Raw genomic sequence first — 24,814 nt, 5'->3', positions numbered from 1 at the left:
TATAAAAGTTCGAATGTAGGGTAGTTGGTCGTAGGGAAAAATAAATCGTATCCGTGGAACAGGATGTTACATAGAAAATGAAAGGCAACGGGAAATATTTAGATAAAGGTGCATTCGCCTTATAAGGGTCTTAATGCCGAGAGAGTGCGGGAGCGTTAATTTATTCCATTTTTTTTATGGTGTTAAATTTGTAAATCAAATAAGATTTGTGTTGTTCGCGTTCTCCGGTAGTGCGAAAATTGCCTTCCCATAATTTAACTTTGATACTGTCAAAGCTGTGACCTTTTGACGTAATATGTTTAGGAAGGGGAAGGCCGGGAAATGGACTGCACACGTGAACGATGATTGTTGGACCGAATTCTAAAGGGGGTGTCCGTCTATCGTACGCACTGGATCTTGCATGCTCCGCATTCCAAACGATAGACGACGTTCGATTAATCGCAGCCGAGTTCACTTGGGCTGCTTGCACGGCCGCTCGAGGCACTTGTGTATTCGCGGGGCTTCTTTCATGCTCGGAAAAAAACTTTAATGTAGCACGTATTGAGCACCAGAAAACTGTATCGGGAGTTTTTCATGGTTGCTCTACAATTTTCTAATTTACACTTTTCATCGAATTATAATATAGGAGTTGGTTAAGACTAATTAAGTAATTAGACGGAATGCAAAGAACAATTTCAGTATTTCCACGCGACGGCGCGCGCGCACGCACGCACGCACGCACGCACGCACGCACGCACGCACGCACGCACGCACGCACGCACACACACACACACACACACACACACACACACACACACACACACACACACACACACACACACACACACACACACACACACACACACACACACACACACACACACACACACACACACACACACACACACACACACACACACACACACACACACACCAGGTCGCGAAGACCGCAATTTTCGAAAATTGTCTGTGGCATATAGCACAATTCTAGTCCTTGAGCTAGTCCCCTCAAAGAGGCGGACATTATTTCCACGAGAAATTGAAATGCGTAATTGACAAATTAATAAAAAGTCCCAGTGTGGGATAACTTGCAAGGTTTCAGAGAACCAGGAACCTGCGGCATCAAATCTACATGAAGTACGCAGTCAGTTGCTGGTACTGCGATTTATCGTGTTAGTGTTGCCTTTTGTTTATCTTCTCTTTGGGATTCACGTTGGAATAGTTGAGATTAAGATGCTTGAGTGCTTGCATTTCCCATGACAGCATTTTGTGATCATTACCGTTTCGGTAACATCGAACATTTGCTCACGTGCTTCTTATGGCTAACATCCTGCGTTCTGCTTCTCGTTTCAGGATCAATATGACAAGATATCCCAGCACACTCATCAAGGCCTGCAGTTTCTAGAGAACTTTAGTCAATTCATCAAGGACCGTTCGACAATCGAGACGGACTACGCTGCGCGACTCAGGTGGGTTGACTTCCCCTCCTTTTCTCCTTCTCTGTCTGCCACATCTTCGGGTCTTCGACTCGTTGGCATTTGACTTTCTGGTAAATCACACGCAAACATATATGCAGTCCCGCGCCTCTGCGCGCCAGCACTCAAACCCGCTTATAACGAACCCGGGTACGACAAATTGTGCTCTACATCGATCACACAAAAACAATCGTAGGAGTATTAATGCAAATAAATCTCCTAAAGTCTTTTCATACTTACAGGACATATGAAACTTCGAGCACCGACAACCTGCGCCGTAAAACTGGCCGCCTCGGCTTTTATTATTTTTTGGACCCCTTCTTGGGGGGGGGGGGGCAGAATTTTATTACTTATCATTATTGCAACTTAGCATGCATTGACAGCACATTTTTCCATAACCGGGTAGTTTGCGATACAACCCATGAGCCGACGGAGATGTATATAGATCCTGTCGGTCTACTGCGGTCTTACATGCTGCTGCGGGAGTCCGGTCGCTATAACGTAGTCGCGTCGTCCACGAAGATACATTATTTATATCCGGTATTCGTTATAAGCATGCACGCAGATATCGGCAGGAAAAAAAAAAAATAAAAACGCAATTAGGTGTACCCGAAAGAAATGCAAGTGGGGTGTCCCCGTCGGGGCCACCGATGGGTCTCCTGGATATTTTGATCTCCCGTCGGCCTCCTCTTGCCTGCCGATACGAGACACGGGAACAACGATAAATACACATACGCGCGCACTGCAGCGCGTGTGTATAGCACCGATCGCGCGGTTGCGCGATCGGTGCTATCGTGCGGGATTTGTACTTTGGCTTATCGACTGGCGGGTCCGGACAAGCTCCCGCCACCAACAGGCTTTTTCGCACACGGAGGGGAGTGCGCGTGGATCCGTACCCCGCCTCTACGTCTGTCTAGCCCGTGCATCTGATCTCGCGCTCGATGCCCGATAAGGTCTCCCGAGCACGAACGTACTTACGGAGCGCTTCCCGCGACGTCTTGTCACCAGCTGCTTTGCCGGCCGCACTTAAGCCGATAGGCCTAACGAGCGCCACTTATCGGCAACCGAAGTTTCGGTTTCCTGCCCTGTAGTCGATATGGCGCTAACTTTGTTCATGGCCGCCATGTCTGCGGCAGCGCGTGCGGTTCGTGTCCGAAACATCGTCAGGCGTCGAATATTTCGGACATTGCCGTTGTACATTGGTGCTAGGGGTCTAGATGGCAGTACCGCTGGGAAGTCCGAATAATCGCGCAGGTCCAAAACGTCCGAAGTTGTCGGCGACTGTATTAGGCATTTTATTTTTGCTAATAAATATCTATATTTCGAGGTACGTGCACACAATAATTCGCTTCGCTAAAACCGATACCGTGTCGGATTCCGCATTTTCCACTTCGATTTGGCAGGGGGAGCACTCCGTTGAATTACAGCATGGCCAAATAAATCTTACCATTATTTATATCTGGTAATGCATTTTATTCTCGTTTATTATATCAAGGTTCGATTGTATAGAACTACTTCACACATTTATACAGCTATCTTTAGGGCAGAAACCAGTTCTTTATTGTACTGTAGCTAGTATGCTGCACAAGGGCACAGAAAGGTGTAGCAGTAGCGATATTATAAGGCGTTTGTGATCCTTTTTGCTTGACCTTAAATCTCACGTACGAATATACTCGCCTGGCCGCCTGTGCGCGCCCCTGGCTGTGCCCAAGGTAATTCGCGAGCTTGAAACATCTGTAGCACTTGTTGCACCATCTACTCGCTTGGTTAAAGGAGTACTTACACAAAAATTTTCGATCTTGTTTTTTTTTTTCTGCTGTAATAAGTAGCTAATGACCCAGTAATCACGGCAGGAAACCTCATTTGCTTCAGAGCGCGATACCTAATTTTTTGAAGTCTTGTTTGTAGCCACCAGTTGACGTTTCGGTTTCAGAGAGCAACGAGAGGGGACAGGAGGTTTGTAAACACCGCGGGACACGTGATCGCTCAAAATTATGACTGACGCGCACGCCAGCATGCGAGCTTCGTGTTTCTAGTTCGTCTGGTATGGTTGGATGTGCTTTGCGATGTCCTCGTTAACGTCGTCGTCCACCTGCGATGATTTCCTGCAGGCGGGAGTCGCCGCCGTATTAGACGTGGCCGACCACTTTCGATTCGATCCACTACAAAGCAACGACTCGGAAATTGCGGCGAGCGACCACTGTCAATATGCGTACTCACCACTGCATGTAGTAGGAACAATTCGTCGAGGACGCTTTGGGTTGAAGCACATACCGGAGCAGGACACAACCTGGGGTAACTAGTCGGCACAGCACCAGGCTTGGGGGTATGCGTATAGTCTTGGTGGAAGATCGTCGGACTGCGCTTTGCTCGGCGAGTTTTGTTTATATCAGGCACCCTCGAAATAAAGCGAGAAAATCTGGCTGTTCCTCAACGGGGTCCTTGCTTTGTCAGATGGAAGACAGGGCAGCTCAAGAAGTGCTGTCCCCTAGTGAGAGTTCAGATCTCAGCCGACCATCATCATCCATACAACCGCCTCAAGCAAGGCCTCCAACACCACAGGGGTGAAGGAGATTTGGCGTTCGAGGCGGAGGTCATATTCAGAACGAGTTCGAGCCACCATACTCTGGAGGGAGGAGCTCGCGGGGCCATCGCACCACATTCGAGCGCGCTACCAGCGCCTTTGTAGATGACGAACAAGTTCTTCAGAATTCCACAGCAATCTTTCCCTGTCTTTGGGAGAAAATTATCATTGGTCGGCACCATGTTTGGGAGAATTGGGGTGTAGCCAAATGACGTCTCGCCCTTTCCAGGTGGAACCACAGTTCCTTCCTTATTTTTTCCAGTACCTCGTGATGTCCCGGCACGACATATTTTCTGGACGCCCAATTTTTCGGACATGCCTGATAATTCGCATGGCTTCACTGCACCACCACGTACCCCATGGTCAATGTATAAGAACGTCTGAAATTTCGGACGCAAGAACCCTTCGCCGCCTGATTTTCCGGACTTTCATTGATCAAAGCCGCCACCGCCGCCATTTTGATTATGTCGCCGCCTCGAACCGGTGCTCTTGCACGCAAGTCCGCTGGCAGTCGTAGCCATCACCGAGGCAAAGCTTGGCCTAGCTGCTTCGACGTTCGCTATTAAGCTTTTTGCCATTCGGTGCCGTATTTTTCATTGAAAGAATTCTTCGCTGTCAGCAATGGCACCGACTTCGCCTTTGTAATCCTCACGATTGACTTCGAAGCTCGGAATGCACGACGCGTTTCGTAATACTGGTTCCCGAAAGTCAGCTTCCTCTCAGTACAGAAATGTTACGCGGTGAAGCATTAGCAAAGTATTGCGGTGAAGCATGACAAGCGTAGGAACGGCTATTTGTCACGGGGCATAGTATGTATTCCTTAATTATACACGCGGGCACCCGCCGTCTCATGTCACAGTACGAGCACCGATATGCATAAGTGTACTGGCAGGCCTTCAGAACTTTTTCGGACGTGCCTGTGGCGATTTGAACCGTTAAGAGCTTTAAAAGACACATTAATTTTTGTCGGACTGCCCGATTTTTCGGACGTTTTCGCGGCATCTAGGGAGTCCGAAAAATCGGACGTGCACTGTAGAAGTGACCAGAACGATGCTTGAAATGGTCCGTGGGGCGAACGTGCAGCGGAAGGAGGACGAGAACAGCGACACATTGAGAAATGAACGGGAAAGGAAGCGTGCCACCGCTTCTTTGAAGGAGCTTGAGCGAAAAAAAAGTCTTGGCTGACGCTGAGATGCAGCTGTCCCTCATCCAAACCAAAATAAACTCTTTAAACAGTTAAACGCGACACTGAGGCGCTGTGCACAAGTTGAGAGTATGTCAGGGCAGTTGAGGTTGTCTTTCCAGCTGCTGAGAGAGAATCTCACTTGTGACAAAGTTCAGCAGACCTCATATCAATGAGCTTGCCATCAATTGGTAGAAATAGCTCATATTCGAAATATTTGCTTCTGTATGCATCTCCTTTTTGCTCGTATTTGAAAATGTTCGAAAAAATGGCAAAACCCATTGCAAATAGAGTCGAAGATACTTTATTCGCTGCACATTTTACTAAACCCTGTCTTCTCTTGTCTTTTGGAATAAAATAAACACAACTCCTTGCCATTCAAACAAGATTAAGTCATGTTTTTATTTTTAACATGCTTACTAGAGAGTGACAGAATCGGGCGACAGGTCAGCACGTCTTGACATAAAACAAAGTTCTTTGTCACTCCGGCAATGTTGCAAAGGCACTCAAAGAATTTGGAAATGTCAACTTTGTAGACACCCTGGTGGCAATACAATTAGTTTTCCAGACGCCGTTGGTAGCGATGTCAAAACGCGTCACTTCTCAGAGACGATTGCTGTGTCGGCTGCGCTGACCGATTGCTAGTCGAAATCACGCCAACAATTTACTATTTCGCACAACGTTTTATCACATGTGCACTTTCGAGGTCACTTTACAAGTTATTTCGTGTCGCAAACAAATTGTAGCCCATTTCTGTGCTGCAGTAAGCGCCGTAAGAGGCTAGCGTCTCCATCAGGGAGAAAAAAAAATTGAGTCGCTTTAGCATATGCCAAAAAGGGCGAAGGCGACAGCCTGCGTGCTCAAGAAACGTTCATTAAATTACTTGACATTTGAATATGTTATTTCCTATTGCTTGTTTCCTCCCACCAAAGGTCGTGGGTTCGAGCGCCTGAATTAATTCTACCTTAAAACTTCGAATTTTTTTATATATATATTTTTTTCATTTTCTTGTTTTTCCCCCCATGATGAGCGGCATCAGAGCCAGCTGTGGAAGACGGCGAACCTGCGAGCAGTGGCATGAGCGCGTGTCTGCACGATGCGAGTTCGCATTACTTTCTGTACCACAAGCTGTGTTTTCCATATCTTTCGCATAAAAGGCTCTTCACCAGGTCCCATAGCAAATTTTGGCTATACGCTGGAAGTTGTTACGTGTCCTCTATGGAATGTTCTGGCCACAAAAATTTTTCAAATCAGCTCATTAATAGCAGAGATAGAAATATTTCAGTGCCGCAAACCCACGATTTCAGCAGGCGGGCTCCACTGCCAAGCAGACGTTCTCCCCACTCGCCCTGTCTAGCCTCCGCAAGCAAAATTCCTTCCCTGCGTTCTCCCATACCAGACCTCGATGATCGTATGATGCATACATCCCAGGCTCCGGCTTAACCTTTTTCACCTTGCTTTTTTTCTCGACTCTACAAACTTCCGCTGACGGCGTCATGCGTGAGCTGTTGTCTTGTTCGTGTAGTGCACCATTTTGCGCGCTGTGCGCAAGGAAACGTGACTTGTGGTATAATTCAGTGCTACTCGAATACTGAGGCAGAACAAGCGGACCGCACAGCATGATCACGTGCTGGAACACTGTAGAAAATGGCGTAGTTTCGGTACCTGCGCACGTGACTGCACAACTGTGGGAACAAGCAGACAAAGCGGAAGTCCATCTCTTGCTTTGGTGCGAAGTAAAACAAAAAACGTGCAGATATTCCGTTCGTGTGTTTTATTATTTCTCTAAACTTCAATTCAAGCAATAGATCACACAGATAACAGACGTCTTGAATAATTCTCGAAGTCACGTGTCACCATGAGTGACGTCATACTGCGGACACCAGTACGTAGGCGCAGGTACACGAGTACGTCATCCTCCGGCTTGGAGCGGGCGGCCACGAGGAGAAGGAAAAACGGCATTCAGTTTGAAATTTCAGCTCTTTCCGTGGCGCGTAGCCATGTAATACCTTGCAGACATGATCATTATTGCGCAATGTATGCTCTGCGCTTGTCAGCTCAAAATGACCAGACCTGGTGAGGGGCCCTTTAAGTGTCACTCTTATACGAGATATGGTGCAACAAAGCTTATTGACTGTTGATGTTGCCCATTTTTCTCGTTTTTTGACATGGCAGACAGGTGCCAAAAGCCTGTGTATTTTTTCAATGATGCAGAAATCAACCTTCTTACCTCTTATTCAGAGGACTTCAATGTTGATTACAAGGTGTCATTTAGAGACAGTGGTAGCAATCAAAAGGCGATGTTGCCAGAGAAACACTGGTTATCATATTGTATGAATTTCTGGATTAAGAATTCTAAAATGCTCAAGAGCATATTGCTCGTAAGTGGCATTTGAATTTAATGCCTCTGTGTGTTATTTAGACATTGATTTGCTGTGCTTGGGAAAAACATGTCACCTAAAGGGTTAAAGGAGGTGCTAAAGGCAAATATGGAGTTTGGCTATCAGCATGGATGACGTCCTTAGAAATTATATGTTTATTCTGTATCAATAAATGAATTAGTAGTTGCTTAGGAAAATGTGGTTGCAAACAGCACACCTGTTCCTTGGTTTAAATTGCATGAAAAGAAAGAGATATGGACACAGCATAATATTGTCCATCAGTCATTGGTTCTACTCTCGACAGGTTTTTATGAGCATAGTTTGTTGCTGTAGGAGCCGTTTCAGCTTTTCCATAGGAGCTGCACCCATCCTCTTGCATGTGTGATTGCAATCCTCTTGCAGTCCCATTATGCTGCTGGGCTTGAGGTCGTTGGTTCGATTGTGTTCATAGCAGCCACATTCCGATGGGGATGGCATGCAGAAGCACTCGTGTGCCGTGCACGTTAAAAAAAAAACAAGGTCATCCAAATTAATTCTGAGTCTCCCACTATGGCATGTTTCATAATCATATTCTGGTTTTGGCACTGAAAACCCCAGAATTTAAGTGATTAATCCTCTTGCACATTGAAGTTAATTTCTTGCTCACTGCAGCTGTGCTGTTGGCAGAAGTGGTGTGGTTGTTACTATAGAACACAAATTCTCATTGCCTATTTCTTGCCTATAATGTTGCTCATCAAGCCTCACAAGCTGTGGGATCGTCTAAGGTGCATGTGTTCGAAGTAGTTGCATCAACCGCTTGTGCTTCAGCTCATCCGTGTATCAGTAAAACTATGAACAACACGCAGCATACTTTGTCTTGTTCACAGAGAACCAGTCATTATTTATAAAAGCTTTAGTTGCATCAAGCCCCTCTCTCTCTCTCTCTCTCTCTCTCTGTGGTATGGGTATGACTCATTCATTGCCATTTCCTGTGTAGCACCAATTGTGAATGCACATGGAAGACGTGCATGGTCACACTTGCAAACACTGCTTGCCTGCCTTTAGCAAAAGGACAGCAATCCATTCCACCTAGGCCACATTAAATAAGTTTATTGACCATTCACTGACTTTTTTTTTTCTTTTTTTAGGAAGCTTGCAAAGAGCTATCAACCCAAGAAGAAAGATGATGAGGACAATGGGTAAGTTTTCTACATTTTACTGTGAAACATATTTTTAATGAGTTGCCATCCAAAACAAGAATGCACTCAATATTTAGTGGTTGTATAAAAGTAGGCACAGGAAACTATGCACTCTTTTCACCAACTTTAAAATTTTAGCCTTCACTTTGAGGAGAGCAGTTTCATCTTATGTTGCAGTTCTGAGGTGAGGCTGTCTGAGCAGTCGGCTTGCATCATGCGGTTGTGACTTTGGTGGTTTGCTACCACCCATAAATAGGTGGTGCCGCATCCTTTTTGATGCAGAAGCTTACGTTGCCTTTGCCAAAGTTAAAATTGCGTTCATCTTCATAAGTACAAGGTGCTACTTGAATGAGTTCTGGGGCCATGCATTGGTTGAGACAGTTTCTGGTTTATTCTATGCTAAAGTTCTTGTAATCTGCTCTTGTGTATGTTGGATGAACTAAATATAAAAAAGGTAGGGCTTGAAAATATAAACTTAAGCATAAAGAAAAAATTGCTTCTTTCTAGTCAACACAATCTCGCATCTCACATTTTTGCCTTAGAAGTAAAGTATGAGCAACACTTTTGGCATTTAATTTGCCATATACTAGTAAGGAGCCATTATATCTATAATGGCTTCATAGCCACCGTAGTCCTCCATAAAGAAAGCAACAAAATCCCAATAAAGAAGGGTGTCAGGCAGGGAAATACGATCTCTCCAATGCTATTCACAGCGTGTTTACAGGAGGTATTCAGAGACCTGGATTGGGAAGAATTGGGGATAAGAGTTAATGGAGAATACCTTAGTAACTTGCGATTTGCTGATGATATTGCCTTGCTTAGTAACCCAAGGGACCAACTACAATGCATGCTCACTGACCTGGAGAGGCAAAGCTGAAGGGTGGGTCTAAAAATTAATCTGCAGAAAATAAAGTAATGTTTAACAGTCTCGGAAGAGAACAGCAGTTTACGATAGGTAGCCAGGCACTGAAAGTGGTAAGGGAACACATCTACTTAGGGCGGGTAGTGACCGCGAATTTGGATCATGAGACTGAAATAATCGGAAGAATAAGAATGGGCTGAGGTGCGTTTGGCAGGCATTCTCAGATCATGAGCAGCAGGTTGCTACTATCCCTCAAGAGAAAAGTATGTAACAGCTGTGTCTTACCAGTACTTACCTACGGGGCAGAAACCTGGAGGCTTCCAAAAAGGGCTCTACTTAAATTGAGGACGACACAATGAGCTATGGAAAGAAGTATGATGGGTGTAACGTTAAGGGATAAGAAAAGAGCAGATTGGGTGAGGGAACTAACGCGAGTTAATGACATCTTAGTTGAAATCAAGAAAAAGAAATGGGGGGGGGGGGGTGCATGGGCAGGACATGTAATGAGGAGGGAAGATAACCGACACTCATTAAGGGTTACGGACTGGATCCCAAGAGAAGGAAAGCGTAGCAGGGGGCGGCAGAAATTTATGTGGACGGATGAAATCAAGAAGTTTGCAGGGACAACATAGCCACATTTAGCACATGACAGGGGTAGTTGGAGAAGTATGGGAGAGGCCTTTGTCCTGCAGTGGGCGTAGCCAGGCTGATGATGATGATAATACTATAGTTTGTATACCATTGCTCAATGTAACAAAACTTGACTGTGGTATGCAAAGCTCTAGCATATCTACACCTGTCCAGAAAGTCGGTGTCTATTTTACAATTCTGATAATTTCAAAAGTTCTGTGCTTATGCAGTATAGCCATGTTCATTATGAACACAAGGAACCTAGAATTTTTCTGTGATGCAGATGGTAGTAGATGACGCTTGAAATGCTATCATGGCTCGCCAAACAAATGAACTAGCCTCTTAGTACAAAGTGTCACAGCTCTTGCTTGACGTGTGACATTTTCTTAGGATGTGCAGTAAAGAAAGAGGTATCCCAAAACCAGGCAAGCAATTTTAGATCAAATGGAAACAAGTCTGAGATGTCCCGACAAATATTCCATCAGTGTCTGTAGGAATCTCTAAGGCCTGATGTTTGCACAAACGTGTGGATAACCCTCTATGCGAGCTATGTAAAATGTCATGGTGTTAAAATTCTCGATTTTCTTATTGCAAACTAATATTGACCTAATTGGGACTGATTTACAGTTCTGAAAATTATTAAATTTAAAGTGGGCATTTACTTTCTGGGCGCATTGTATCCATGGGGATAAGTGTAATGTAAGACCACTTGCCTTCTGATTTTCTGTAGCGATATTTGCATCTAAAACGTAGATTCCTTGTGTTATATTTCAGTTCTGTGAAGGCAAGTATTATGTTTCTATTTTGATCATTATATTAATGGTTGCAGTTATTCCTTGTCACTGTATGTTTATCCAACATTGGCAATGTATTGGCCCTGCAATACAAGATAGACTTGGCTATCATTGTCATATCAAGCCTATGGCACATTATATCTGACACGGATCATGCACAGCGTGCATGATCTAAGGCACGATTTTGGCAATCTCTTTTAAGATGCTTTTACTGCTTTTTTTTTTTCACATACAGGCTGAACGATTCTTTGATTAGTTTTCATTTGCTGGCAGGGTTGTTGGAGAATGACGAAAACCACAGGCATGCAGTACTAGCAAAAAGTGAAAAGAGGATAGTTATGTGGATGCTGAATTCTTTACAGTGTCAATAATTTTATAGTTTGGAGAACAACTGTCCTATATGAAATATGTGACTTTTCCCTCCTTATTGTTAACATTTGGGGACATTCAACATGTAAAATGCATACTTAGCAGTTCTACATAGACATGCAAGGTACAATGTGAAGTTGAGATTTCTAAGGTGATGTGAAGTGGTCAAGTTACAGCTAAAGTGTGTATTGGTAATACTTTGTGCTATTTAGCCACAGTTCACTAAACTTGATAGAAGAATGTAACCCTTGACCGGATGCTATGGCCTTTAAGGAGTATACACGTACATTGGCAAGAAACCCATGTCCCCTCTGCAAGGGACATGCGACTGTCCATGCCACGATGACGTCATGCCTTTTTCATGTGGTGTGGTCACACTGTCTGAAGATGGGGGAGTGTTATTTCCAGCGCTACCCCACGACTTGGAGAAGGGATAAGTGTCCAGCTTTTATGCGTGCATGTGTGCTCAGTGGTGGTGTGACCTTACTGCTCGTGGGAGAGGAAAGAAAGCTTCACATTATGAGTGATCTCCCCCCTGATCTCTCTCCCTCCATGTGCAGTCCTCCTGTGCGAACAGTTTCAGTGGTCAGAATGTCGCATAAAGATTACTCAAAGTCCAACAGCTCTCTACAGAACTCCTTGCTCAAGTAACTCTGTCATGATAAGAGCATATACGTTGATCGGTCTTGCAACTTGAAGCTGTTCCTAATCATTCAGACAATTGCAAGGTGCATTTAAAATGTTACCTGTTAGGCCTTTCTCCCGCTTTTAATACTGCACGAAGGAGCTTCTTGGAGCATGAAGGGGAAAAAAAAAAAAAAAGAGCTGGATGTCTTTCCAAGACAGCATGCAGCCAGGAATTGTAGGGTACATTTGATCTTCATTTGCACAGTCTGTGCAGTTAACTTTGTCAGTTCTAGACTTCCATTTACCATGGAGAACTCGGCTTTCCGTGGCACCATTGTCCTTTGAGCAGCTGTGCACTAGACCTTTAGGAAACAAGCTTCAACTAAGCCTGGTGAGCCTCTTTTTCATCTCCAGTTGTGTCTGACCCTCGTGACAACTGTATGCATGCACAGCAATTCGAGGCAACTGGGGCATGAAGTGGAGTGCAAACAACCAACACTGAGGTTAAAGGTAAAAGATCTGAAAGTCGGGCTGGTTGGTCACAATTCATCTTCAAATAATTTTTTGATGCAAGGAAAGACAAGGACAACGGAGCAGCAGTGCAGTCTATGCGTGCTTCTCTATCATCCTTGTCTTTCCTTGCGCTGAAAAATTATTTGAGTATGCTAAGGTTGTAAGTTAAAGCATTTGAAAGCGAAGTGCCCTTCACTCCTATTTCATCTGTGTTTTAGAGTTCCTTAATAACTTCTAATGCGTCGGATCTTTTTGGCTCCAGGTTCAGCTTAAAGTGAAGAGCTAGAACGTATCTCTTTTTGTAGTTTCCATGTGCTGTTTGTAAATATATGCTGGCTTCTGCTGAAATGCTAGCAATAGCAGAAACAAAAGAGGCACTAAGTTTCTCTGTTTCTCTTGCTGTTCTGTTGCAACAGTTGAGCCTAGTCATGTAGCATGGGATCACAAAATAATCCTATAGACAAGTTGAATGTTTCTAAGCAAAATCTTTAAAGAGCAGACAGCTATGTTGACACTTCCCTTCTTTGCTGTTTGCTGCTTTGAGCAATAGTCTTCGCCTAGTAACCTTTGAATACTTCATCACGTGGGTTAATAGTCTCTTCAGAGGAAATTCACATTGTTGTGTAATGCCATTGTAAGCAGTGACAGCGCTGCAGCATCTTCATGTTATGCTCTGCAGTTTGCCTATAAAATTCTTTAATGCACTGTTCAATGCAATGTTTCTTGTTTTTCCTCTGACATGGCAACTGCGACTTCAATATTATTGCATTCAGGACCTACTAGCCAAGTTTTAAGCACCAGAGCTCTATTACACTTTCATGCACATCTAAGTTTGAGTGGTTGTATGTAGTGTGTGCTGCTAAACAATTTTTGTGCTGCAAGGTGCAGTCAACCGCATGATAATGTGCAATAGCCTGATCCTAAAAGACTTCATTGGAATGGCCGTTTTGTGCACATGACATGCACAGGGCCACAAAACATGTGCTGGTGAGAGGTCCCTGAGCACCTGAAACATACTGTTACCACTTGTCACTGCTTATTAGAGGTTGTTTTGGTGGAAACAAAGCACGGTAGGCATGAAAATAACTTATTAGCTTAACAACTGACATGAAACCATTGTCTCACATTAGTTGCTTTTTTTAGGTAGCTATCAACTCCATAATTACTGTAAATGTCACCAGTTAAAAACGCATGTAAAACGTGGCACTGCTAAAGATAATTGTGGAACGCTATCATGGATACTCCAACTGAAGCAATACTTAAAAATGTGAATACTTGGTGAGTGAATGTGGAGTGCCTAATGCCTGCGATAAAGTCATCGGGGATGAAAAATAAATGCGGTTGCTGAGGGCAAGAGATAATGATGGCTTTAATTGAAGCTAGAAAAGTTAGTAGCATGTCAGACCCCAGGTCTGACGTGCTACTCTACCTAATCGGTGAAAAGGGGTGAATGATGACATTGCATGCACTCCATGAACTCGCATACACAAGCACAAATGTTGACACATACTCAAAGCTAATTATAACACCTCGCTGAGTCCTGTGGTTTCATTGCACACTGTGCATAGCCAATAAATCGTTACATGCCAGTGCATTGTACCCTCAAATAAAGTGCACTTCTCATCAGTAATCTTGTGGCAGTGAAATTGCGCTTATTGGTCAATTTCGACACAAGTCTCCAGAAGTGATGCAGCTGCACCCTCACCTGTTCTGCATAGCGTCTCCTCTTTCTCTAGCCTGTCCATGGCTGGGCATCGTGCGGCTATGCGATCATTGTGCCCTACCATGGAGGTAATCTGCGGTGGGTGCAAAGATTGGCCAAGCCGAGATGGCTGGTGGCTTCGTATGCACTATTTTCCCATGCACCTAGTACTGGAAGTCCCGAGTATCAGAGGCTTGTTGAAGCGAGAGGTAGCACAAAACGTTCACTCCCCTCTGTTTGCGCTCATCACGCCTGTGTTGTGACAGTGGCTGTTGGCTGTCATCATGTGATCGTCTTGTTTTTCAGTACGTGCATCACACCATGCCTGTTAGTTTAATTAGTTATATGCGAATGTTTGCTGCAATTTATACAGCTGATTAAGCTCTGAACCTTATTTCGTATAGTTGTATGATACTTTGCTATCGCTACCAATGCTTCACCTTTTAGACAAGGCTATATTTTTCTTCGTTGAATGACGATCCAAATCCTAACCCTGGAAGAAATACTATCAAGCTTCATATTGCTTTAAATAATTTACTTTAACAGTTAATTTTACAAACCAGTTTCGGTTATGGTTCCCAGGGACAGGGTGTGTCATGATACACTGACTCGCTCTGTTTCTGTGGCTGCCACAGCTGCCACATGCTATTGTAGCCAGAAGAAATACACACAACACTCTGTTAATTTTTTTTATGAGCAGTGCTGTCATACTTAACCTTATTGTGACACATCTATGTCATGATATCACGATAATCTCGATGATGCCATGTCTGACATTTCAAAAATGACTTAAGCATAAAATTATATTTTTCTCAACTTTCATACTTGCAAACTGTTATCCATTTACAAGTTAGAAGCATGTGGTAGAGTTTTGACAACTCTGAAACAGTTTAATTTCAACACACTACTTTCGCTGCCTGCAAACACAGGTAGCTAGCTGTCTTTGAACATATTCAGGAAGCTCAGCTATAGCTGTCTTGAATGCAGGCAGAAGATACTGCTCCTATCAAAGTATTTCAGTAACCTACAGCTAGAAGTAAAAAAGCTTTCCATTAAATATTATGCATGTTGGTGAGCAGCCCATTTTGTTTTAAAATTTATTCTTCCCCTCCCTCCCGTGCTCCTCTTTATTCTTTTGCATATGGCCTGCATGTTAACAATTTGTATTTTTTTCCAGTTACACGTCATCAAAGGCATTCTGCTTGGTCTTGAATGAAATCAATGACATTGCTGGTCAGCATGAACTCATCGCAGAGAACCTCTCCACGAGCATAAACAGGGAAGTGGCCACACTCATCAAGGAGCTTAAAGAGGAACGCAAGAGGGTATGGAAGACGTGGCTGGCACTACAGTCTATTTCTGCACTTGTTACTTCAGTATTTAGCAGTCTGAAATTCCTTTGTGTGCATGCGTGTGTGTGTGTGTGTGTGTGTGTGTGTGTGTGTGTGTGTGTGTGTGTGTGTGTGTGTGTGTGTGTGTGTGTGTGTGTGTGTGTGTGTGTGTGTGTGTGTGTGTGTGTGCGCTACTGACTTTGGCATTTAAAGCAAATTTTAAAGGAAAATGCAATGAATTTTTGTTCTAAAGTTCTGCATACATCACTGACCGAGCCAGTAATGATTACAGAATGTGCTTTGATTTGTTATGTGATAGCCAGGGATGGTGCTGGGATGGGATTGCTGGTGACACAGTGCACAGGCACTTGGCGAGACTGGATAGACTTTGGGATGTCAATGAGACTCTCCATGTCAGTGGGAATACTAAAATAAGCTATTGTGTTAATTTATGCAAATCAACATGCATAATACCTGTAGGTGTTGCCACATTTTAAGCTCAACCTTACTTTTTTGCAACTTAACTTCCCCCATTAGCATGAAGCATGTGCCCATCAAAATGCGACCATTGAGCATAAATTTTTTAAATATCAAATGCAGAAGGAGAAGTTTTCAATATGTGTTTTACCTTGCTTCTCAAACAAAATTAAGCACACTAAAAAGCTGTTTCTAGCGTATCTCTAACAACACTAGAAATTAATGTTGTACAGCATGTTTGCACAGCATGATCAATTTTAAACTGCAATGCAAGGTGACTGTCAGTAGGGCAAGGCTGGCTGAAGCATTAGGTTGAGAATGCTTTGCGATTTGTAGTTAATGAGAAAATCTCGAGCGTTTCTAAAATTCTGCATAGGTAGTGCTATGTATCGAACATGTCTCTGTCACTCGATATTTCATTTGTCGCTTCAAGATTTGCCGTCGCATTTCCACATTAAACACATCGGGGATCTTGGCTCACTGCACACCCTGTGCCTTTTCTCGGTAGTCTGCAAGAGCACACTGGGCATCGAGCCACCTATTATGTCATATACTGTGTCAGCTAGGCCATTCACATTTTCTATCCAAGATAAAAAATATTGTATAAAATTTTTTGTGATTCGCTGATGCTTGAAAAAGTAGTTGTCGATCGTTCTGGACATAGTACACTACAGGCTTTAAATATCGGAATATTTATGGTACCACCGGATGATCCCTTTAAAGGGGCCCTGAAAGACTGGTCCTTGAAACTGAACAACACATAAATGTGATGCCTTGTCGGTTCCCTGCTGCATGCAGAGAAATAGTATTTGGGTGGCACATTCATGGCACCATTGTCACAAGATTGGGAACATTTTCTTGTCATGATCAAAAAGTGTTTCAGTGGCCCTTTAACAATTGTTTTAATGGCATCTGAGCATGATTTTTTTCCCCTCTTTACTACTTGCGGGGTTAGACAATGGTTCTTGATTCTGCCATAAGATTTATATGTGTTCATATAATGCTCATGAGCACTTTTTTGCTTTGGAGCTTAAACTGTGAGATTACAGTGAAGTCTTAACAATTGTTAGCGTTACTGAGAACATGTTTTATCTCTACAGTTGTGCATGAGATGGCTGTCCACTCATTGTATGTTTTCTTTCCTTCCTAGCTTTTGTCTGAGGGCTCCAAACTGCAGACAGCTCTGCAGAATTCTGTAACATCTCTTGACAAGGTAAAATTCTGCTATAGCATTAATTTGGTCAATATGGGCTGCTTGTTCAGCATGCCGTTGGAAGATGAGTGTTGGCTTGGGCTGGTGGGTACATATTGCAAACACGAACAGTGCAAGGACAAGACAAGGTGAGCGATGTGGACAACCAAAGCACTGTCAACCTTCATTTCAGAGGGCAAATGTATAGGATTCAGAAGAGAAAGGGAACAGCATAATGGGAGAAATAGTGAGAACAAGGAAGAACTAGGAATCGTGCACACTCATGCTATAGAGAGGAAATAATGAAAAAAAAAAAAGCATATTCTTAAGTGAGTAGTGATGGTCTACCCACTATGTTGCCACTCCTCTGGTCAGTGCAGAAATCTTTGAAAATTTTCCCAGTGTCCTGGTCATGATAACGTCTCAAGATTTAATGAATCTGGATAAAATGCACAGCCACAATTTTAAAAATGTGCTGATGGTTGGTTGCAAGTTCATAATGCCTTCAAGGAGCAAACATATCTGCTCATGCTGCTCAGGTTGTTGGCGATTGTTTCCTGTTTTTCATGTGTGACCTTCTAGCGGCAACTGTGTCTTACAGCAAGTACCAACTAGGCCAAGAAGAAGTTCTTCTGGTGTCCCCTCAGATTGTTATTAATCTCCCTGTTTGACCAGCATGGCAACTTTTGCAGGAAAAGGGGTTGATGTACATGAAGCTGATGTAACAATCAAGAAATGTTTGGGCATGCCTTGTTTTACATTTGTACGAGTGGGGACCGTCTCTGCTCACATTTTGGTAAACACCAGAAAGCATATTGCATGCTGCGAAGACAAACCCGAATCCTGCCTTTGTGACAATGTATTTTATGCTATGTCAATGTGGTATAATGGGTGCATCGGAGGTGAGAGCTGTGCACGACATGGGTTATCCAGTTTTTTTCTCCATTGTTACATTTCAGTTAATCTAAGCAGTCTGACCCCTTGTTAGTTGGACCAGTCGACTTGTTCGCCACAATATGTGAATACTGCTTTGGCAGTGAAGTCTGGCTATTGCACAATATGACCTGAAACACCCTTGTCATGCATACCCTTGAGACTACACAACACTGCTCAGTAGGGCCTAAGTTGCCAGAAATTGCTATCTCTCAGATTTTTCGTTCTGGAGGGACCAGGGTACAAAGACAAATATGCCTTATGCGCCTTCTGTTTGTCTAAACAGTGCAAAGCAGTGCAGCCCTAAGGTGGGGTCAGGGCCTCAGTTACACACATGTTAGCACCTTTAGTCCTGACCCTTTTGGTTTTCTGTAAGAAAAATAAAGAACTAGGGAATAAAAAGAAAAAAAAAAGTAGTGCTGTCACTTGACACCAAGGAAATCGCATTTTTCTTCATATGATGGCACCCAAGTGCTGTATTTTTTTTTTCCTGTTCCTTTTTTTAGCTGGTATTTTATGTTTTCTGTGCTGGATATTGTATACCCTTGTTTGCCATAAGTAATGGTTTATATTAGTGCTTCATTTGTCCAGGTCATTCATCCTGTCCTTGCATTGTTTCTTTGGTGTGCACCTTTTGAAACGCCTTGAAAACTGCTTTCTCTTGTGTTGAACTTAACTTTCTATGCATTAGCTTTTGCCAAATTAAGGTCCTAAAAGATATGCTCTACGAAAGATGATGTATGCCATTTGTAATCACATAAAAACTCTGTATAAATCTAGCAATGGCTGAATAGTAGGGGCTTGTTGTGTACCATTTCCCTCTTACGCTCTGTCCCTCTCTTTCTGCTATGTTTCTCCGCATTAAGTATTTGTTGAGCCATTTAAGATGTACATTAAATCTTTTTTTTCATTAGCATGCTGAAGTTTTGTTGGCGAGTGCTCTATCGTTAACATTCACATTATCAACAGTCGTGACTAGTTATGTGGCACAAGCTACTCAAAATTAATACTAATCTAGCAAGAGAAGAGACATGGTACTATACTGTTTAGATAATCGTAATAGGAGACACCTGTACAGGCTTGTTACTACTGAATGTTATTCTGTGGTGCTGTTGCCTTGATAAGAATTGGCTTTTTGCAGTCATTAAGTGACATTGAACTTGTGCTTGTGGAGTAATCATAACTCTGGCTGGTTACTAGGTGTTCCTTTCTTATTGGCGTCCAACGTAACTGGTTATTGACAGGTCTGTTCAGAGACATGAAGGCTAAATTTTTTTTGCTGGTTCTTAATGTCATGTGTCATCACAAGACCATGAAGACGGCTGCATCTGTTTTAAGCTAAAGAATTACTGTGACAATCTGAACTAGGTTTGCGAGATTGTATGGGCCGCCTTGCATGCTCCAGAGGAGAGCACAAAGAATTTACCTATGTCGGTTACATAGGCACTCAACCTCTATTGCAAGAACAAATCGTTGTGCTCTTCTTTTGTGAGCACCTCAATTCGCTGAAGTCAACTGCTGTCACTTGAGTTTCCTTCTCAATTTCTCTATAGAGTAAAAAATACTATGAGAAGATGTTCAGAGAAGCTGAAAAGGCTCAAGAGGCATTTGCTAAGGCTGACGCAGACCTCCAGCTCTCCAGGGCAGACTTGGAAAAGGTAAGCGCATCAATGCAAGCAGCATGCAATGACTAAACAGTGAACCACAATATTGGTTCATGTGGGAAAGCAATAGCTGCAATTTGAGTGTTTTTTTAAATCCTACCTTATTGTATTTGTACATTCTCATCTTTCAGTATTAAGTGTGGAGGACTTGCTTCAAGTGCCACGATTTAGATAACCTGCCACTTCAAAATGACACAATATTGTTTGTACTGGTGGTGTACCTTTCTGTGTGAATAATCCCTTAGCTCTTCTATCTTTTTTGTTATGTTGTAACAAGTTTGACATTGTGCTTTGAGGGTAATGTTTGCCTGGGCCCACTTCAGAAAGGAGTCGGAACAAAAAATTTTCACACCGACTTGACCAGTGAATGCTTTGCTCCAAATTGTCTGCTGACTGTTCTATTTGGTTCGGTAATGCGCCGCCAGTGTGACTGGCGATATTCAGCACGATTTGACATGGCTGGCGTGGGAATAGAACATGTCCGGTCTCACGCTGAAGCCACCAAGCCAGAGTGCCATCGTGCACTAGCTTGGCTGGCCTACAGTTCAGGTGCACTTTTAAAGAGCGTGTGCAGAGTTTGTGCCTTCGCCAAATGAAAAAGTGCTCGCTCACCGCATACTTGTACACATGGCGCTGTGGTAACGGCTGATCAGTACACTTCTGCGGGCCACATTCTGCACACCTAACTATATGGGGGGCAAGTTTTCGGTGATCCTGGTATCGCTGGCATGGTGTATACGACTTTGCTGGCCACTGCCTGGCTTGCTGGAAAGGCCAGTCTGTATCCGCACCTGTGCTGGCCTACTGGTACCTCCGAGCAAAATGCAAGAAGCTTCAAAGTGGAACAGTGGCATGACATGTGTTGTTTGTTTTTATTCTTTTCAGAGCTTCACATACACTGTCTACACAAAAACAATATCATCAGAATGAAATCAGTAAAAAAAATGTGCGCTTGGTTTATTTCTCTTAAAGTGGATTCTGTTCACCTTTGCTATTTTAGTGACAGCCATGCCCTGTTATCATGCCAAGTCTTTTCTTCAATCCTGCTGAGGCAAAGCAAATATGTGTAAATTTCTTAGAACAATATTTAGTAGTATTTACATTGTGGAAAATGCATTAGGGAGAATTCAGTTCTAGTCACCTTCTTCATATAGGGCAGTTTTGTTTCTTTATTGTCTTTCCTTTTTCAGTGATACTTCTTTGGGTTGGCAGCCCATAGCTATTCCTCAGTGATCCCATTAGATTACTTTTTCCCCCCATCGTGGTGTATGAAAACTTTCCATGTTGCTGTCTTAATTTCCTAAGCAGGCACAACTTACAAACTTTTGGGCTTGTGCATTATTGACATGTTCACATGTGCTATTTCATTTTCTTAACCTGATAAAATACTTCTCATTTATGACAGTAATCGATAACATTGCATTTATGTTTATTATAGTTAGTTTTTCAGAAGCAACTAGTTGGGCCCTTTTGCAAAAGCCACCCACAGTGCACTGGACTCTTCTTTTTTTTTTTTTGTCAGAATTTTTATAATACTAATAAATATTCCCAAGATGTAAAGCAGCACATTTGTTCAGAATTTCAAAATGGCCCGAATCTGTTGTATCGTTCAGAGAATCGTAGTGCTCGTTATATTTTTCAGTGGAATGCTTAGCTCATGATTGAGCAACAAACTAGGTTTGTCCACTGGCAGCACAGTGCTTTGTTTTCTTACCACTGAAATTATGCAACTTGAATAGTTTAAGTAAAACCAATGTTTCGAACTGCAGGCAAAACAAAACTCGCTGGCTAAAAACAAAGCTTGCGAAGACTCAAAAACAGAATATGCAAATCAGCTACAGAAGACAAACCTGCTCCAACGAAAGCATTATACTGAACTCATGCCAAAAGTGTTTGAGGTAAGTTTTATTCTTCTTTTACATGCTTAAAAGTAGTTTGTGTGCTCCTAATGCAACAAGCCCTCATTGTTATGAAAATACATTAAGGTCTCGCCTGCCATGGTCCAACATAAAGGCATGTAGTTTACCTTGTAGTCATAAGAGTAGTTCAAGAACCAGATTGTTGCATCACATACTGTTTGTGATGGTATCTTGCCATCATAATGACACCCTTATCAATAACTAGGGTACTCTTCATTTGTACTTTGTGCTTACTTGTTAGATGATTGTGTTGTGAGGTATTTGAGACAGGCATGCTCTTATGCCTTTACTTTTTTTCCTGTAATTTTATATATATGCTGTAAACATGTTTTGCTAAAAACAAAATTGCAGGGGTGGACTTGTGAATATTTTCTCTGATGGCCGCAAAGTATTTGTATTAGTAGACTTGCTGCAATTTGCTATGTTTTGTTTATAAAACAGATGAACTGAGGCAACATTATTGTGTATTAGCAGCATAGAAATCTGAATGAACTGTGGGAATATTTTTATGGGCTCCTATGTTTCTTTACTTTATTGACTTATTTTTGAAAAGCTCTGAAATCTGTAACCTTCATAGGGATACAACAATTTTAGATAAATTCTTCCTCACTCTGTGGAGTAGCTGGGTGATTTAAATTGTGGGAGTCATTTGCATGCATTTAGAACTTGCATGTCAAAAAATGAAACATAAGAATTACACTCGTGAATAGAGACCAGATGTTGAGGCACTAAAAAATGCTGTTTTAGGCACCTATAGCAGGCACTAAAGCTGTCCTTTAAGGCATTTATAAGTGCCAAATGCTGTTCTTTAGGCTTGTATCGGCACAATTAACACACTTCTGCTGCACATCTTAGGATAAATTATAATTTTCTAAGAAATGCAGCCCACTAAAGCCCTGTTTTATAAAATTCACCTCATTTTCTCGATGAAATAGAATGAGGCGAGCAGCGTATGTTGCAAGACTTATCTAAAGTTTAGTGTGGCTGGACATATTGAGAAAAGTTGTGAAAGTACTAACAAACAAGCACCATCTCAAGATTTCGAAATTCCTTGTTGTGCCTTTTTTTCGCTTAGTATTGGTCTGCATGCAGAGAAGGAACACTCAACATTCGTTGAAGTTACGGGCACATATTTTTACTTGGGCATGTTAGGTGATCTAAAACCCTCCGGAATGTTTGCCGGTGAGGAGCTTTGCTAGTCACTCTTAGTACCGAAAGCCCAGGATTTTTGTCTGAGACAGATATGAGTTTCGAACTAACTCTATCAGCTTCAGGTTCATTAGGTGTGGTGGCGCAAAATATGAATGTCCAAAATAGGCCCCACATTCCGGGTCAGAGATCCGCCTGAATGTTCAAGTTTCTTGATGTCAGGTAAAAACGTGAAGTGAGCGCATAAATATTACAAGTCACATTTAAGTGTATCGTGGCATAACACAGTTGAAGCCCTTCTCTCAGCGATGTTCTAGTCTGCTTCAAAGCTAGTAATGCTGCCTTCAGCCAAGCTAATCAGCAGCTGGTAACATTATAAACGAAATAAGGCTTCTGAAAAATGCGGACAAAGTCATGTTTAGGCTCTGAAAATCTAATTTAGGCATTGACATGACATTTATAGGCACAATAATACTGCCACTAAAATGCTTCTAGACTTACAATTTGTGCTTATGTGTTAAGAGGAAGCTTTAGCTCTGGCCCAACTCCGACGCGGCCTATTCAAATACATGTAAAACGCAAAAACGTTTTTATGAGATAACCCCTGGACCGATTTTGATGAAATTTGTTGCATTTGAAAGAGAAAGTTAAATTCTAGTGACTGTTGGAAGCCGAATTTCGATTTAGGGCTTGAATTTTCTTAAAACGATTTTCAAATATTTGACCGTTTGAAAAAAATAGAAGCACGAAGTTTACAAATTCATAGCTCTGCATCAAAAACTGATATCGCGGTTCTGTAAACGGCATCTATTTGATCATTCAAAGCGGACAAATTCAATATGTCATTTTACATCTTACGTGAATTTGTTACGTTGGTTACAACGGTTTTGCAAAAGTTGTATTTTCCTATGATTAAATTTTTTATATTCATGTGTAACATATCAATTTTGTCCGCTTTAGATGTACTATTAGATGCAATTCACAGAATTGTATTATCATTTTTAGTGGTTGAGTTACAGAGTTGTAAACTTGATAGTTTCGGTTTTTGAAAATGTTCGATTTTTGCCAATTTTTAATAAAAAATTTACGACCTAACTCAAAAATTCGAAACCAACAGTCACTAGAGTTTAGGTTTGTCTTTTAAGTGCAACAAACCTAGTCAAATTTGGTGCAGTGGTTGCCGAGAAAAACGAATTCTCCTTTTACATGTATTTAGATAGGAGCACCCGAGCTAAAGCTTCCTCTTAAATAGGCACGATGATGGCACATAGAAAAATATGGGCATTTTACTAGAGTTACGATCCCTTCTCATGAACATATATTACTAAACGTAACTTATTTTTTCTAAAATCTTTTCTCACTTCTCTCAAATTCTGCTTCGGTTCTTAAGAAAATATAGTGAAACAGGCGGCACCTTGCTGTTGTTGAAGAAGATATACAAGTGACAAGTTAATTATCTTTAGTTGAAAAGATTAAGCACCAAAAGACATTCAGCCCTATGTAAAGGATTGCAACTCTTCGTTATAAATGAGGGGTCTCAAAGGGCCTCTAAACCACCTTCAACATTTTTAGCAGGTTTCAAATAAACATGAGTATTGTATACACAATGCTGCAGTGATCATCTTTGGCAAACATAGCAGCACAGTGCGCTGCAAAGCAGCCACAAATTCAACAACCTATCCCATTCTCCTTCTCTATGGGCTTTTCTGGTTCCTTCTTTGCAGTGCCAGCAGGGTCATGCGCACGGCATCACTGTGTTTTGACAAGTGAGGGAGTTCATTGTGTGCCACTGATCCATGAACTTTCAATTCAGAGAGCGTTATGCAGATTGCGGTCGGAGGTGGCCAATGCAGGAGCCCTTCTTGACGTAAC

The 24,814-nt window shown here is 42.4% G+C and overlaps 1 protein-coding gene across 5 annotated transcripts in view; it reads left to right on the top strand.

Annotated features, from left to right (window-relative positions):
* The window catches only part of Cip4 (formin-binding protein 1-like Cip4), a 229,337-nt gene that overhangs the window by 174,262 nt on the left and 30,261 nt on the right, over positions 1-24,814 (top strand). For all 5 annotated transcript variants that reach the window (XM_075685694.1, XM_075685677.1, XM_075685668.1 and 2 more), the window contains exons 2-7: positions 1,333-1,448; positions 8,730-8,780; positions 15,455-15,602; positions 17,236-17,298; positions 19,764-19,868; positions 21,644-21,772. In XM_075685694.1, the coding sequence (XP_075541809.1) occupies positions 1,333-1,448; positions 8,730-8,780; positions 15,455-15,602; positions 17,236-17,298; positions 19,764-19,868; positions 21,644-21,772 (612 nt within the window). The remainder of the gene's footprint in view (positions 1-1,332; positions 1,449-8,729; positions 8,781-15,454; positions 15,603-17,235; positions 17,299-19,763; positions 19,869-21,643; positions 21,773-24,814) is intronic.

This window comes from Dermacentor variabilis, chromosome 1 (genome assembly GCF_050947875.1).
Source record: "Dermacentor variabilis isolate Ectoservices chromosome 1, ASM5094787v1, whole genome shotgun sequence".
In the NCBI taxonomy this organism is placed as follows: Eukaryota; Metazoa; Arthropoda; class Arachnida; order Ixodida; family Ixodidae; genus Dermacentor; species Dermacentor variabilis.
This window is presented reverse-complemented; position numbering and strand designations above follow the sequence as displayed.